This window comes from Macaca fascicularis, chromosome 19, assembly GCF_037993035.2.
Source record: "Macaca fascicularis isolate 582-1 chromosome 19, T2T-MFA8v1.1".
Taxonomy (NCBI): domain Eukaryota; kingdom Metazoa; phylum Chordata; class Mammalia; order Primates; family Cercopithecidae; genus Macaca; species Macaca fascicularis.
This window is the reverse complement of record NC_088393.1, coordinates 64,259,808-64,276,666: the sequence shown is the minus strand read 5'-3', so window position 1 is coordinate 64,276,666 and position 16,859 is coordinate 64,259,808. Positions and strand designations below refer to the sequence as shown.

General features: G+C 48.6%; 4 protein-coding genes across 37 annotated transcripts in view; 2 read left to right on the top strand and 2 right to left on the bottom strand.

The window, feature by feature from the left end:
• Window positions 1-2,912, bottom strand: part of LOC102118436 (uncharacterized) — a 44,772-nt gene extending 41,860 nt beyond the window's left edge. For 2 of the 3 annotated variants that reach the window (XM_074024875.1, XM_074024874.1), the window contains exons 1-3: window positions 2,683-2,912; window positions 1,870-2,147; window positions 765-929 (exon numbers count right to left, since the gene is read on the bottom strand). The gene's annotated coding sequence lies outside the window, so the exon portion shown is untranslated. Of the gene's footprint in view, window positions 1-764; window positions 930-1,869 lie in introns of all 3 variants that reach the window. The other variant, XM_045379635.3, reaches the window with a different exon arrangement.
• Window positions 217-3,491, top strand: LOC102119454 (metabotropic glutamate receptor 5-like). The gene is made up of 4 exons (XM_074024731.1): window positions 217-846; window positions 1,863-1,954; window positions 3,007-3,076; window positions 3,273-3,491. The coding sequence occupies exons 1-4, from the start codon at window positions 217-219 to the stop codon at window positions 3,489-3,491; spliced, it is 1,011 nt and encodes a 336-aa protein (XP_073880832.1).
• LOC102115098 (zinc finger and SCAN domain-containing protein 5A) overlaps window positions 3,332-16,859 on the top strand; it is a 94,968-nt gene continuing 81,440 nt past the window's right edge. For 12 of the 32 annotated variants that reach the window (XM_065535009.2, XM_065534997.2, XM_065535007.2 and 9 more), the window contains exons 1-2: window positions 3,332-3,510; window positions 4,801-4,902. Coding sequence is in view for 6 of the 32 variants with exons in the window: in XM_074024857.1 (XP_073880958.1) it covers window positions 4,870-4,902 (33 nt within the window). In the remaining 26 variants the exon portion in view is untranslated. Of the gene's footprint in view, window positions 3,572-3,614; window positions 3,771-3,848; window positions 3,943-4,800; window positions 4,903-16,859 lie in introns of those variants that run through there. The other 20 variants (XM_065535008.2, XM_065534996.2, XM_065535006.2 and 17 more) reach the window with 4 other exon arrangements.
• EDDM13 (epididymal protein 13) overlaps window positions 7,732-16,859 on the bottom strand; it is a 37,517-nt gene continuing 28,389 nt past the window's right edge. The window contains exons 6-8 of the mRNA XM_065536164.1: window positions 15,239-15,366; window positions 12,450-12,487; window positions 7,732-8,058 (exon numbers count right to left, since the gene is read on the bottom strand). Of these exons, the coding sequence (XP_065392236.1) occupies window positions 8,034-8,058; window positions 12,450-12,487; window positions 15,239-15,366 (191 nt within the window). The 3' untranslated portion in view covers window positions 7,732-8,033. The remainder of the gene's footprint in view (window positions 8,059-12,449; window positions 12,488-15,238; window positions 15,367-16,859) is intronic.

Genomic DNA, 16,859 nt, shown 5'->3' with positions numbered 1-16,859 from the left:
ATCTAAATGGGGCTGTGGTGGTGAGAGCTCTGGGCAATGGCATCTTACCAAATGTGCAGTGCTCTGGAGACAGTGACACCCTTTTTGTTAATATTTCAGATATAAAACAATGCAGGCTCTGTCCTGAAGATCATCATCCAAACAAGAAAAGGGAACATGCATTCCAAAATAGGAGGCCTTCCTGGCCTATGATGAAACTTTGGGCCTGGCTCTGGGATGCACAGCCTTGTTCTACTCTGCCCTCTCTGTTCTGATCCTTGTGGAGCTTGTGTGGCACCGAAACACTCCCATGGTCAGGACCAGCAACCTGACTCTGAGCTACCCCCGCGTTGTCTCCCTCACGCTCTGCTTTCTCTCTTCCTTGCTCTTCATCAGCCGCCCCAGCCCTGCCACCTGCCTCCTCTGACGGACCACCTTTGCAGCTATGTTCACAGTGGCTGTGTCTTCTGCAGGGCCTTCCAGGCTACAAGGCCAGCAAGCAGGATCCAAAAGTGGATGGGTCCCCAAAAAACACATTCTGTTGTCTTCCTTTGCTCCTGTATCCAAGGGACCCTCTGTGGAATCTGGCTGGGGACAGAGCCTCCCTTCGTAGACAACGACCCTCAGTCCGTGCCTGGCTGCATCATTATCCAGTGTAATGAGGGCTCTGTCACTGCCTTCCACTCTGTCTTGGGCTATCTGGGCTTCTTGGTTTTGGGGACCCTTGCTGTAGTCTTTCTGGGAAGGAACCTGCCTGATGCCTTCAACGAAGCCAAGCTCCTCACCTTCAGCATGCTGGTGTCCTGTGGTGTCTGGGTGGCCTTCCTCCCAAGTTACTACAGCACCCAGGGCAAGGCCAGAGTGGCCGTGAGATCTTCTCCATCGTGGGCTCCAGCGCTAGGTTACTTGGCTGCATCTTTGCTCCCAAGTGCTATGTGATCCTCCTTCATCTAGAAAGGAACATTCTTCAATGTTTAAAGAAGAAGCCTAGTCCAGGCATGGTGGCTTACGCCTGTGATCCCACACTTTGAAGGCCAAGGCAGCTGGATCGCTTGAGCTCAGGAGTTTGAGACCAGCCTGGGCAATGTGGTGAAACCCTATCTCTACAAAATATACAGAAACTAGCTGTGGGTGGTAGTATGCATGTGTAGTCCCAGCTACTCAGTAGACCGGAGGTGGTAGGATTGCTTAAGCCTCAGAGGTCAAGGCTACAGTGAGCTAAGATCACACCACTGCACTCTAGCCTGGGAAACAGAGCATGACTCTGTCTAAATAAATAAACAAAAAGCCTGAGAAACCATAAACAGATGAAACAATAAACAGGCCGAGAAAAGGAACTGTAATGATCATTAGTGGCAGAGAATTTGTAACCTAATTGTGGAAAGCACACCTGAAAATTAACAAAGATTGAATGAACTATTTGAAAAAAATGGCAATGAAAGAGGAAATTTACAGAGGCAAAATCTGAATATCCAGTGAATAATAAAAAGATTCTGGCTGGCTCAAAGGTAGTGACTTCTACCAGTTTATTGTCCACAGTCATTACAGACCAAATTCCTTGTTCTACTCTTTCCCCCCTCCTAATGCACTTGACTAGTCTTTAACGAAGAAAAAAGAAAAAAAGATGCTAAGCCTGATAGTCAAAAATTCAAATTTAAAAAAACATAAAATAGTTAATTACTTCTCAGCACAATGGCAAAAATTACAAATCTGGAATCACTAAGTGTTGATTGGGATATGGAGCACAAAGTGAGGGCATTGGGAAGGGTGAGGTCTGTGAAGACGCTAGAACTACTGAGTGGGATTTTAGCACCGAAATCAACCTCAAAGTTCAATTGCTCACCCTTTGGTTATGTTACAGATGGTGCAATGCTGGGTCACAGAGCTTACCCCAGGTCCCCAAGCGAAGTCAGTGGCAGTGCCTGGACGGGAAGTTCATCCCCATCTATTTTCACTTGCGGAATCTCAGGGCTCGGTAAAGAACCACGATTGACGGAGGTCACACAGCAACTGGTATGACAGGGACCGGTTTCCGGAATTCCAGTGTCTTAACACCAAGCCCTGTAGTACTTCTCAGAGATCAAAACCACTGCTCTTGTGTGCTCAGAAGACAGTTTAGTGGTCATAAAATCCAATACATCCAACTTGCAGATCAACACACAAAGACCCTGGAGGAAGGTGGGGCGGTAATTTCTCCCGGTCTCCAAAGAAAAGGCAAGAATGGTGATCATCAAAGCCGCTGGCACTTGAAGGGTCATTGTGTGCCGGCCATTGCTCTGAGGTTCCCTTAATTCTCACAACTCCCTACATTTTAACATCAAATTCTAACATCATCCTCACTTCACCTATGGGGAAACTGAGACACAGGGCATCATCCTCACTTCACCTATGGAAAAACTGAGACAGAGGGCACCATCCTCACTTCACCTACGGGGAAACTGAGACACAGAGGGTGTCTCTTGCCTGAGGCCCTGAAATAGTAAGAGAGCACAGCAGGGGCACCAGACATTATTTCACAAAAAGGGAAACCGAGGCCCAGAGAGGGTGAAAGGTCACCGGCTCACCCTCTCAAGGACGAGTGGTATAGGGTAGGTGGCCTCAAAGACAGAGAGGTTGGCTCAGAACCCACGGCCCCTTCAAATCAGCTTTCTCCCCTCCCGTGGGCAGCTATGAAGTCACAGGGGAACTGGGAGGGGCCGTTACCATGGAGACTGGAAGCCCATTCAGAAACAGGGTGGAAACTGGGAGTCGCCCTCATCTCCCAGGGCACCACTTTGGAGCCAGCATTTTCGGCCTCGGAAGTGAGGCCCAGAGCGCCTCGCGCGAGCAGCCCCAACCTCCCCGCAGGCGACATGCGACACCGACCGGGTGACCGAGGCTCGGGAATCCCCACACTTCACGCACGCAGAACGAGGGCAGAGACGCCTCAATGCGCGTGCGCAACTCTACCCCCTCTTTTAAAGAAGGCCGTGTGGACTCTCCACCAATCGGAATCCTGCTTTTTCCCTGGTCCCGCCTTATTCCCAGACTTCCGGCGTCTCGCCGGCTGCAAAACAACCCTAAACTAGAGGGCTCGGCAACTCCTAGAGACTTCTGGGTATTGTAGTCCCAAAGATGCAGAGCGACAGGAGGAGCACGTTTTAGTAAAAAGCAGCTTAGAATAAAAATGTCTATACCAGTGATGATTCGGCGGGTTGGAAACGCTTGTTAGATGATTTCACCCACTGTTATTTGTGGGGGAAGCAGGAGGTAAGGAGAAGGAAGGCGGCCGCAGAGGCTTCTGGGAATTCTAGTTCAGCGCACTGAGCAAGGGCTGGGAGCTGCGACCTTCGCCCCGGATCCGGAAGTGGTCGCCGAGGCCTCCTAGCAGCCAATGTGAATGCGACAAGTCCCCGGTCCAGGCGCCCCGCTCTCCCCGGCCCAGCTCGCCAGGTCCTACCACGATGCCTGACTCGTTTGCGGCTTTGGGACCGGTTGTAGGGGGCTTGACCGTCACTAGTAGACGTTTCTGATTGTGTCGCGGTCACCATGGTAACGACTTTAGCTTCCCTTCCGCCCTTGCGGTGACGTCACTGGCGGAGGCCGGACTGGGGTGGGTTGGGGAGCGGGAGTGCGCATGCGCGTGGGGCGAGGCTGAGGGAGGAGGGAGAGATTCGTGGGAGGACGGAACCCGGGGATGGGACTGGAGGAGTTTCCGTGACCTTGCGGGCTGTTTGTGCTGAGGGGCAGCTTTATTTAAATAATAATATGCGTGCAGGCGCCCTGCATGATTCCTGGCCGCGTGCTTTCTAGTAAGTGCGCAGAGACTTTTCGCAAGAATTGATTCACTCTTTTTTTCCTTCCCTCCCGATTTTTGATTGGAAACCCAGACTTCCTTTCACGCCTGTCGCCAGGTTAACTAGGTCACTGTTTGCTCTCAGTAGCAACCCTGCCTCCCGCAGTTCGCTTGGTCCTTGATTACAGGTTCGTGCTGTGCATTCATTCATTCAGTGAGAGCCGAATAAGTACTAGTGGCCAAGGAGACAGCAGTGAGCTCAACAGTTGAATGGCCTCAGACCTTACCGAGTTTCTCAATACCAGGGTTATTGACATTGGGGGCAGACATTGCTTTGTTCTCGGGGCTGCCCTGTGCGTTGTAGGATGTTGAGGATCTTCCCTCACCTCACCCACGGGATGCCAGGAAAAATCCTCTCCGGCCCCCAACTCCTGGTTGTGACAACCAAAAATGTCTCCAGACATTGCCAAATGTCCCCTGGGGGCTGAAGTCAGCCTACTGAGAACTGCCGCCCTAGAAGTTTTCCAACACTCTTCTATACCTTCCCATAACTTGGTCACCCAGGAAACTCTCACCAGGTGATTGAACTCTGATATGAATGGACATGATCTGACACATTAACTTCATTTTACATAAAATTTAAGAGCACTCCCCTCATCAAAGGGAAGGGATGATTAAATGTACAAAGGCCATTAATGGTATCCAGGAGAAGTTACAAAAAACTAACATCAAGCACCTGGGCATATAATCATCTGGTTAGCATATGAAACCTTCTAATGATAAATGGGTTTATAAAGCTAGTTTAAAAATTAGTTACTACTGGGTTCCCCCAAAATAAAATATATCATTTTTGCATAAGTTGTCTATGGAGGGATTGGCATCCTCTTCTGATGTGGTTTGCCTGTGTCCCCACCCAAATCTCATCTTGAGTTCCCACGTGTGGGAGGGACCCCGTGGGAGGTAATTGAATCATGGGGGCAGGTCTTTCCCATGCTGTTCTTGTGATAGTGAATAAGTCTCACGAGATCTGATGGTTTTTTATAAAGGGGAGGTTCCCTGCTCAAGCTCTCTTCTCTTGTCTGCCGCCATGTGAGACGTGCCTTTGACCTTCTGCCATGATTGTGAGGCCTCCCCAGCCACGTGAAACTGTAAGTCCATTAAACCTTTCTTTTGTAAATTGCCCAGTCTTGGATATGTCTTTATCAGCAGCGTGAAAACAGACTAATACATCTTTCATCTGTCTGTCATCAACTTACTGGGTGGTTTCCGTGGCTTTTAGCAGTTTCTTTATTACATTTTAAAGGATCAGCCCTGTTTGCACATGAATTGCTGTAAGAAAAGACGAGAGCTTCCTAGGAGCTGTTATGCAAACACAGCCATATCAACTTAGTCAGAATGTCTGGAGATGGGAGCCCAGACCTCTGCACTTACAAATAAACAATCATAATCACAGCAGCAGCGGTAACAGTACCTGGCACTAACAAGCATGGTGTGCTGACAATGCCTGAACTATGGTTGCAGGATTTCTGTGGAAACACCATCTTTAATTCTCACGATGACTGTATGAAATAGATACAGTCTACATCCCCATTTAACAGAGGAGGACATGGGGACACAAACACGTAAGATAAGTGCAGCTGAAGAGTGGAGTATTTTTTGTTTTACATTTTTAATTCTGGGATAATTTTATATTTACAGAAAAGTTACAATGATATATTCCAGAGCTTTCTCACGTACCCCTTCCGCACTTCCCCTGCTGTTGACATCTTACATAAGCCTAGTAGATGTGTCAGAACCGTAACATTGCTACAGTACTCTTAACGCCAGACTTTATTCACATTTCCCCAGTTTTTTCTCTAACGTCCTTTTCCTGTTCTGGGGTCACATGTGGGACACCACATGACATTTAGTTGCCAGGTCTTCCTGCCCTCCTCTGATCTGCAGCGGTGTCTCTGACTCTCCTTGTTTTTGATGACCTTGACAGTTGTGAGGTGTATGGACCGGGTGTTCTGTACAATGTCCCTCCATTTGGAATTGTCTGATGCTTGCTTATGATTAGACTTGGATTATGGGCAGGAACTGACTTTTAAATTTTTTTAAAAATTTTAATGAAAAATTTTACATTGATACTTGGTTCAGTTATCAGACAACCTTTAACCCTGTTTGGAACAACTTGGATATGTGGATCTACTTTTTAACTATAAATGTTAGAAAATATAATTGCGGATCAATTTTAGCATTCAAATTGAGATGCACCATACGTGAAAAATACACAATGGATTTCAAAGACTTCATACAAAATGAAGGATATAACTGATCTCATTAATAATTGTTTGTGTTGATTAAATGTTGAAATGTATCTTGGATATATTGAATTAAATCGTACATATTATTCAAATTGATTTTACCGGGTTCTGGGCTAATAGGAAGTGTGAAATAAGTGTGGCTCACGGATTTTTATTGGCTAACACCGCCCTAGATAATAACAATACATTAATTGAGAACTATGTGCCAGGCAGTGTGTTTTAGAAATATTGTCTCATTTAGAACACGTGAACACAGAGAGGGGAACAACACGCACTGGGGCCTGTTGGGGTATGGGGTTGCGGGGAGGGAGAGCACTGGGAAAAATAGCTAAGGCCTGCTGGGCTGAATACCTAGGTGATGGATTGATAGGGGCAGCAAACCACCATGGCACACGTTTACCTGTGTAACAAAGCGGCACAGCCTGCACATGTACCCTGGAACTTAAAAATTTAAAAAATATGTATTATCTCATTTAAAGTTTACCTCTATGAGGCAAGCTCAGTAGACTGTTCCTTAAACTACACTTTAAAATGATCCCTGGGGTAAAAGAAGTTTCCATCCGTCTATGAAATATACCAACTGATGCTTCAGGCTCACTGAATGCCCCTGGCTAGTGCAGTGCTTTCTAATATGCCTTCGCTCTTCTCTATCGGTTCAGTTATGTGACTACCAAGAGCTAGTTGAGTTGCATTTATTCGAAACCTTTTCATTCTAATGGGTTTTATTTCAATGATGTAATGCAATCACATTTAACATAAATGAGGAAAATATGAGTGCGTCGGCAAAGAATTGTTTCCACCAAAAGAATAATTCAGTGGGAAAGATGTGATAAAGGCCGATTGTTAGTAAGAGCAACAACAAAAAATACGTCAAGTTGGAATGGGCAAGATGGCTATAGGGATGATTTTTTCTTTTTTTTTAATGCAGCGAGGATTTTGCTTAAATAGCTTTGCAAGCATGCCTATGTCTCCACTGCCCTTCTAAGGTACAAAGTGGAAATTGTAGTCCATAGACCTATAGAACAACAACACTAACCCCTGGTCTTATATCCAAAGATTGGCAAATGAGTGTACAATTTTACATTTTAAAACAAAATGGTAAAAGTATTTTTAATTTCCTATTGGAACCAACTTATTTGATGAACTAAGCAATGATGGTTCTGATCATGATGGTAAGAAAACTTCTACCCTACTGTTACTATCCCCATTTGACGATAAAATAAGGCATTAAGAGACGATACCCTCCCCAAGGTTGCATATTCATTAAGGGTGGAGCTGGGATTCGAACCCAAGAAACCTTTCTCCAGAGCCCAAGCTCTCAACCAGGACATGGAACCACCTCCAGAGTAGGCAGGAAACATGCAGGCTGGAGAGCTGGACACGGCTTCCTCCTGGAACAGCCACATCCTCACACCTGTATTTCCTCGGGACGGAGCGGGGAGCCCCAAATCTTTACATAAAAGAATACGGACTTTGGAATGAGTCAAACTGGGTCAACTCTCAGCTCTGTAGCTTAGTGTGATGTTGGGAGAGCCATCAGTCCCGCTGAGCTGTAGTTTCTTCACCTGTAAAGTGCACAGTTAACTGATAGGGTTTATGACTCTTGGTAAACCACCAGCATACCTGTTAGTTCTCAGTGTGGGGAATGGAATAACCCAAACTTTTCAGCCATTTCAACAAGTATACATTTTATTATGGAAGTAGTGGAGACAGTCCGAGAATGGTCTGGAGGAGAGATTTTAGGGGAAACCCCTGCAGTTGCCCTCTCAGCCACTCTGGGTGCATCCTTCCAAGGCATGGCCCCCACAGACCCCTTCTGGCCATGCCTCTGGGCACCCAGGTGCCATTCCTTAAAGGACCCAGTTCATTACCCTCCACACAGGCAGTCCAGGGGACAGAGAGCTTTCTTCAGAGGTGAGAATGCCTGGGAGATGGAGGCCTTGTGAAGGCTGAGCTGAGATGGAGCAGGCTCACTAGAAAGAACAGCAGGGATCATCCCTAAGAAAGGAGAGAGAAATGTATTTGTGCATTGATTTTCGTCCTCACACATTCTCATACTCCTTGCCTGGTGCCCTGTCCCTCCACCCCACAGGGCTCTTGGTGACCTGCCTCAAGCCCACCTCCTCCCTCCAGCCTAGCCCATTCTCTGCACTCACTAGGTTCCACTAACTTTGTCCCTATGCCCACCAGGCTGTTCCAGCAGCTGGAACACACTTCCCTCAGATCTCATGGACCCTAGCTCGGCCCCGTCACCAGGGCAAGTGTCTCCTCCTCAGAGCAGGGCTCTTCTAGAAACCAGCCAGCGGGAAGCAGCGCCCCCCTCCAGTTCCTCACTGTCCCCCAATGCCAGGCCTGAGCTTGTGTCGCACCCCTACCTCGCCACTAGAGGGCGCACCCCACAGGAGCGGGGGCTGCCCAGGCCTGGCTGCCCTGCACCCCCAGCCTGGCGCCCTGGAGTCAGGCAAGGTTGCAGGAAGAGAACCTTAAGGTTTGCTTCTGGGCACTGGAGTTCCAGGGATGGATCAGGGGTACTTCTTACTCCCAGAGGGGCTCACAGTCTATGTGAGCAGGAGCCCTCAAACTGTGTTCGGCAGGGCCAACTGCAGCCTGCATCCCTTTTCATCAAGTTTCTTTCTGTAATTGAGGTAACATGTAACCATAATGCATAACATAAAATTCACCATTTTAACCATTTTGAAAGTGCACAATTTAGGGACTTTCGGTACGTTCACAATATTGTGCAATTGTCACTTCTAAGAGTGGAATATTTTCATCAACCCAAAAAAGAAATGCATTAAGCAGCCACTCCCCTTATTCCTTTTTCTCCTCAGCCTCTGGCAACTAGTAATTGGCCTTCTGTCTCTTTGAATTTGCCAAATCTGTCCGTTTCATATACATGGCATCATCTACTGTGTAGTCTAGTGCGTCTGCTTATTTCACTCAGCACCGTGTTTTCAAGGTTCAGCCATGTTGCATGTGCCAGGACCTCACTCCTTTTTTAGGGCTGAATAATAATCCATTGTATGAATGCACCGTGTTTTGTTTATCCATTCATCGGTCGTTGGGCACAGTCACAGCCATCGGTGTATTCTCTATGATTGCTTTGAGCTCCAACAGCAGAGCAGAGTAGTTGCAACAGATCATCTGGCCTGAAAAGCCAACACTTAACTGTTTTGCCCTTCCCAGAGAAAGTTTGCCAACCTCTTGCCTAATGGGTTGAAAGCACACATTTATATGAAAGTAACTATGTGGTTTGACCAGTGCTTTAATGTGTGGTTGAGGAGAGCCTGAGAAACCATTCAACACCATTCTTTTCCTTCAGCAGCCTCCCCAGTGGAATCTGAAGGATTGCTCTTGGTTCCTGAACCAAAGCATTGCTTAGGTGAATCTTGAGGACTGAGGAGGACTTTTCTAGGTCGACAAAGATCAAGGAATCAATGTGTGTAATGGCATAATGGAGCAGGAAAAAAAAGTGATGTTTTCAGGGGAATCAGAAATAGTTTAATATGGGGTGGGTGTGGCGGCTCACGCCTGTAATCCCAGCACTTTGGGAGGCCAAGGTGGGCAGATCACCTGAGGTCAGGAGTTCGAGACCAGCCTGGCCAACATGGTGAAACCCTATCTGTACTAAAAATACAAAAATTAGCCAGGCGTGGTGGTGCATGCCTGTAATCCCAGCTACTAGGGAGGCTGAGGCAGGAGAATCGTTTGAACCTGGGAGGCAGAGGCTGCAGTGAGCTGAGACTGGGCCACTGTGCTCCAGCCTGGGTGACAGAGTGAGCCTCTAACAAAAAAAAAAAAAAAAAAAGACATGGTTTAATACGGACAAGGGATGGATTGTGGGTGGGGGGGATAAAGAGAAGTGGAGAAAAGTTTAGAGAAGCAGGAGAAGCTTGGAGCCTGAGAACCCTCGGGTACCACGCCAGGGAGCTGAACTTGATCAATGGGGCAGAGGTTTCCTGCCAGGTTCTCTGAAAACTTGGGATCTTTTAGGAACTCTACAAAGGTTTGCTTTTTCATTTCAAAAATGAAACTATTTTTTAAAATGGGTGTATACCCAAAATAGAGCACATGGACTGAAGTTTTTATTCACTGGAGAGCCACACCAACCTGCTGCATGTTTTACATCTTGGAAAGATTTTTTTATTACCTGAAGGGCATGTAGAGTTCACAAGGCCAACTGTTAGACAACTGTTACTATTTGCAGTGACTTATCTCTGTGCGTTCAGATTTTTCTCCATATGAACAATTAAAAGGAAACACTGCAAGATACGGGGTAACAGACAGTAATGTAAGACAGCAAAGGCCTTCTGTACCCTGTGCTTGCAAACCTCATCGCCTCACTTCATAGTAAGTAAATGTCACACAGTTAACCTTAGGAAAAGTACTTCTGGTAATGAAAAGCAACTTAGAATTTTTTATATATTGGGATTCCATGTAAGATTTCAGTAGGAAAGTGTTTTGGGTTTTCTTTCTTTTTAAGTTTGAAAGACACTCGTCATAGTTGATGAGTTTCCACTGGTGGATTTAAGCAGGAGTGCAGCGGGGTTGCGGGTTTATCACATGATTGAGTTGACTTTTTTTTTTTTTTGAGACGGAGTCTCGCTGTGTCTCCCAGGCTGGAGTGCAGTGGCGTGATCTCGGCTCACTGCAAGCTCCGCCTCCCGGGTTCACGCCATTCTCCTGCCTCAGCCTCCCGAGTAGCTGGGACTACAGGCGCCTGCCACCTCGCCCGGCTAGTTTTTTGTATTTTTTTTAGTAGAGACGGGGTTTCACCATGTTAGCCAGGATGGTCTCAATCTCCTGACCTCGTGATCCGCCCGTCTCGGCCTCCCAAAGTACTGGGATTACAGGCTTGAGCCGCCGCGCCCGGCCCGAGTTGACGTTTTTTAATGTGAAAAGGGCGCTGGGGATGCCAGGGAGAGGATGAAAGGCAGGAGATGCGGGAGAGGCTAGGGAGGAGCCTCTTTGTAGCTATCGAGGGAAGGGAAATCTCCCATCTGTCTTTAGTACTTTCTCTCTCTACCCTAGACCCCAGCCTTGACCAGGCTGCCGTCATCTCATGGAAACTGAGTAGCCTCTTAACTGGCCTCCGCACTTGATGTCACTGGGACGTGTCTCTTTCCCACTGACAGCCTTTCCACGGGGTCCAAAGTGCTTGCTCTAATCTTCCAGGTTTGAGGTGGTCTGCTCAGCACGTCACCCACACGCCTCCCACAGTGCCTTCCCACTCCCTCCCCCTTCTCCTGCCCCCGTTATTCTTTCTGACTCCAGGCACATCTAGGCCACTTTCCACCCCAGGGCCTTTGTACAAGCCAGTTCCTTCTTTCACAAGTTCTCTGTGTATCTGACTACCCTGGTTCTACAGGCCTTTGATTCAATGTCACTTTCCCAAAGAGGCTTTCCTTCGTCACCCAACTATCCAGGGCAAGCTTCTTTAGTTCTCTTTTTCATCATATCCTGAGGTCTTCCTCCGTAGCTCTAAGTATCACCTGTAATCATCTAATTGTTTTCTTGTGAGCACAGGAATCTTGTCTGCCCTGTTCACCACTGCATCCAGGATGCATCAGTGAGTCGTTGTAAACACAGAATTATCATATGACCCAGCAATTCCACTCCTAGGCATGTACCCCGAAAGATTTTAAAACAGATATTCTAACAAAACTTGTTTATAAAAATTCATAGCACCGCGACTCACAACAGTCAAAAGGTGGGAGCAACCCAGTGCACTTTACCTGATGATGGATAAACAGAGCGTGCTATATCCATGCAGTAGAGTATCACCCAGCAGAAACGAATACAGTCCTGATACAAGGTGTACCATGATGAACCTTGGAAATACTACGCCAAATGAATAAAGCCGGATGCAAAGGGCTACGTAGTGTATGACTCCATGGGTATGAAATGACCAGAATAGGGGAGTTCTCAGAGACAGAGTAGACTAGTGGTTGCCAGGAGCTGGGAGAAGAGATGGTGTCATTGGTACAGAGTTCCCTTTGAGGATGATGAGAAGATTCTGGAAACAGATTAGTGGTGATGGCCACACAGTATTGTGAGTGCACTGGAAGTCACTAACGGTTAATTGTATGTTGTGTGTGTTGGGCCACAAGTCCTAAGACCTGTGAAAAAAAATGATCAAGTGAATGTATAAAGGGAGTTCCTCCTGCCGGGCATGTCCCTGTCATTTACAATGTGTTTCCTTGCCCGTGTCAGGCAGTGGCTTGCAATTAAGGGTGATGAACTTGGGACTTCTCATGCAATTCTGGGTGTCTATGATTGCAGCTTCCAAATCCACCTGTGTTCCTTACCTCACACGCCAGGCAGCTGGGATGAACCGCCCCCAGCCCCACCCCAGCGGTGCGAAAAGCCCGTTCCTGACTGTAGCCTACCTGATGTCCAGTTCCGAGTTACAGTAGTGGCAGTAACACTTGGGAGGAACAAGTGAACCGGGAACAGAAAAAGAAACAGCTGGGGTGAGGCGAGTGTATTCCTTCCTTCCCTCCCTTTCTCCCCATCCCCCTCTCCCTTCTTTCCTATCCTCCCCGTCTGCTCTTTCCCTCTGGTTGTGACATCCTGTGGTCTTGCTTCCCTATTCAGCCCGCCTCTCACCACTCCCACCTTCTTCCCCATCTTCCAGCCAGTCCTCCTCGTCCCCATAAGCAGCACAATCCCCTAAGCTGGGGTTTCTCACTCTCAGGTTCCTGATGTTTTGACCCGGGTTATTTCTGTCGTGGTGCACTGTCCTGGGCCGTGTGGCATGGTGAGTGGCCATCCTGGCCTCTGCCCACTAGATGCCAGTCAAGCGCCCTCCTCCAGCTGTCACAACCAATCCTGTGGTCCAGACACTGTTGAGTGTCCCCTGGGTGGCAACGTCAGCCCCGTTTCAGAACCACTAGCATAATTCAAGTCTCTGTCTCAGGCTCATCTCCCTGTTCTCTCCATTTCCCTTATTCCTCACACCCAGCGCATAAGCAGTTCCTGTAGAACTGCGGCACGGTTCTCATCTCCACCAGCACCGCCACGTCTCCTGCCCCGGCTGGTCCAGGGCCTCCTCTCCGTCTGTCTGCTCCCACTCTCGCCCTGTTTCCGATCCACTCTCCACAGGCAGCACCGAGAAGGATCCTTTCGTAACTCAGAAGGGATCTCGCTGATGGCTGTCCACCAGATTAGAACACAAGCTTCCTTCTCGTCTGGTCTATGAGAACCTTACATGACCTGGACCCCCCTGCTCCTCTCAGGTCACATAGATGTTCCTTTGGTTCCTTGAAGGCACTCAGCGTGTCCCTGCCTGGGGGTCTGCTGGGCCTGCTTTGCTTACAGTGGTTACCCCCAAGCTGCTCTGAAGGCGAGATCCTTCCACTGTCTCATCTCTCTGTCCAGACATCACCTGCCTGGGGAAGGCTGCCCGTGGCCCTGCTCGCTCTGTGATATCACCCTGATTTAGTTTATGTTTTTTGGAGCTGGTTGCTTGTTTCTCTGCAGTCCTCCTGCCGTCCCAATCATGGGAGCCTCAGGGACTCAAGGACGTTATGGGTTCTGTTCTCTGAGTCCCCAGCATCTAGGATGGGTCTTCTACACACGTGAATATTTGAAGACTGACTGAATCAATGAATGAAGGATGACTTGTCCTTCTTTTTTTTTCCTATTTAATTTTTTGAGTCAGAGTCTCACTCTGTCACCCAGGCTGGTGCGATCTCGGCCTCCTGGGTTCAAGTGATTCCCTTGCCTCAGCCTCCCGAGTAGCTGGGACTATAGGCACGCACCACCACGCCCGGCTACTTTTTGTATTTTTAGTAGAGATGGGGTTTCACCATGTTGACCAGGCTGGTCTTGAACTCCTGGCCTCAAGTGATCCAGCTGCCTCGGCCTCCCAACGTGCTGCGATTACAGGCGTGAGCTACCACGCCCGGCCTGGCCTGTAGTTTCTTGCACTCTGCCTTATGTTCACCTCTCTGAGTCTGGCACATGGTGTTCCCTCTGGAATGCTTCCCCTGCTTCCCCTCCTCAATTGGCTAATTCCATCCTGTCCTTAACCCACAGTGGAGGTGTCACCTCCTGCAGAAAGCCTCCCATGAGCCCACGCTTCCCCTAGGCTGAGGTAAGCACCACTGCCTCCCGCACTAGCACCTGCTCGTGAAGTGCTACCACTCGGTGATCTGGTTCTCTCTGTGGGTGCCTGCCTCCTTTACAAACTTAGGACCTTCTTGAAGGTAGCTCAACCATCAAAGTCCCCAGCAACCAGCAACAAGCTTGGTCCTTATGAATGTCCCTTAGAAAAAGCAAGAGACAGCAACGGAGAGAGAGGCAGAATGAGTGACAGTATTTCAGAGGAGCCCCTGGGACTGTTAGTACAGAAGGGAGTAGCATTTATCCCAGTCTAGAGGTGGGAGGGAGGGAAGAAGGAAAGAGAAGGAGGGAGAGAGAATGAGGGAGGGAGGAAGGAAAGAAGGGGTGAAAGAAAGGGAAGGGGAAAGGGAGGGAGGGAGGAGGAGGAGGAAGGAAAGGAAGGGGGAGAGGAAGAAAAGGAGGGGGAGGAAGAAAAGGAAGGGGGAGAGGAAGAAAAGGAAGAGGGAGAGGAAGAAAAGGAAGAGGGGGAGGAAGAAATGGAAGGGGGGAGGAAGAAAAGGAAGAGAGGGGGAAGGAGGAAGGAAGGGGGAGGAAGAAAAGGATAGGAGGGGGAAGGAGAGAGCAAAGAGAGGGAAGAAGAAAAGGATGGGAGGGGGAAGGAGGGAGGAAAGGGGGAGGAACAAAAGGGAGGGAGGAAGGAAGGAAAGGGCAGAGAAGGAAGAAGGATGGGAAGGAAGAAGGAAGGGAGGAAACAGATGGAGGAAGAAAGAAAGGAAGTGAGAAAGGGAGGGATGAAGGGAGAAAGAGGAAAGAATAGGGAGGGAGGAGAGAGAAGGAGGAATTAAGGGAGGGAAGAAAAAAGGAAGAGAAGAGAGGAAGGAAGGGGAGGGAGGGAGGAAGAAAGAAGAGGGAAGAAGGAGAGAGTAAGGAATAATGAAGTGAGGGAGGGAGGGAGGAAGAGCGGGAAGGAGAGAGTTTTACAGAAGGGCTCTCCCACCGCTTCCTGCTTGGCACCTCTGAGGCTGCCTCCTTCGCTGCCTCTGTGCCCCTACTTCCCTCCTCTTTGCTTCCTCTCCTCACCCTCCTCCCCTCTGTGCTGCCTCCTTCTTACCCAGTCCCCTTTGTTGTAGGATACGAAGAGGTAGGTTATCACCATGTAGGCGCATTTCAGGAAGTTCCACGTGTTCTTCCTCTTGGGCAGTGGTTTCCTGGATGGGGTGGTGCCTGAGAAGGGTTTAACTGGAGAGAACCATGGAGATGATTGATGCTGATGGCCTTCCCTTCCTGCCCTAGAGCTTCCTGCCACTGCTCTCTCTCCATTCTGATTTCCAAACTCACATCTCTGCCTGCCTCCTGAATTGACATTTTGGTCCACACCCACCGTCACTGCCGGCTTCCCGCTTCTTCGTTACCACCATATCCCAGGCAGTCAGGAATGCCTTTTGGCTCTCGCACCTCACATCCAAGACGTCACCAAATCTGACCCTGTCTTGCCCAGATTTCTCACCCAACTGTCAGGGGTTTGAACCACAGTGACTCCATCTTGAATAGGGGCTGGGTAAAATGAGGCTGAGCCCTACTGGGCTGCATTCCCAGGAGTTTAAGGCATTCTCGGTCACAGGATGACAATAGGAGGTTGGCACAAGATACAGGTCACAAAGACCCTGCTGATAAAAACAGGTTGCGGTAAAGCAGCTGCCAAAACCCACCGAAACCAAGACGGCGATTAAAGTGACCTCTGGGGGTCCTCACTGCTCATTATATACTAATTATAACGCATTAGTAGGCTAAGAGACGTGTCTACCAGCACCGTGACGGTTTACAAATGTCATGGCAACATCAGGAAGTTCCCCTACATGGCCTAAAAAAGAGAAGCACCCTCAGCTCCAGGAGGTCTCCACTCCTTCCCTGGAAAACTCATAAATAATCCACCCTTTGTTTATCATATAATCAGGAAATAACTGTAAGTAGCCTCGGTCCAGCAGCCCTTGCTGCTGCTCTGCCTATGCAGTAGCCGTTCTTTTAGTCCTTTACTTTCTTAATAAACTTGCTCTCCCGTTATGGACTTGCCTCAAATTCTTCCTTGCACGAGGTTCGAAAACCCTCTCTGGGGGTCTTGATCGGGACCCCTTTCCAGTGACAAAACCACCACCTCTCCCCCGTCCCCAGGCTTCAGGCCCTGCTCTTGATGGCTGCCTCTGCCCCCGACGCCACCCTTTCTCTTTCTCATCCATCTCCCACATGAGTGCCCGCAGGATCTTTCTAGCACCAGATCTGACCGTGTCGCTTTCTTACTTCAAACCTCATGTGGTGCACGAGTGTTTCTTTCGCCTGTGTAACATTTTTCCTTTGTATTTTTATTTTAAAAATATTACATTCAGAGCCGGGCGCGGTGGCTAAAGCCTGTAATCCTAGCACTTTGGGAGGCCGAGACGGGCGGATCACGAGGTCAGGAGATCGAGACCATCCTGGCTAACACGGTGAAACCCCGTCTCTACTAAAAATACAAAAAATTAGCCGGGCGAGGTGGCGGGCGCCTGTAGTCCCAGCTACACGGGAGGCTGAGGCAGGAGAATGGCGTAAACCCGGGAGGCGGAGCTTGCAGTGAGCTGAGATCCGGCCACTGCACTCCAGCCCGGGTGACAGAGCGAGACTCCGTCTCAACAAAAAAAAAAAAAAAAAAAAAAAAAAAATATTACATTCAGAAAATCTCAGTTTTTTTTTTTTTTTTT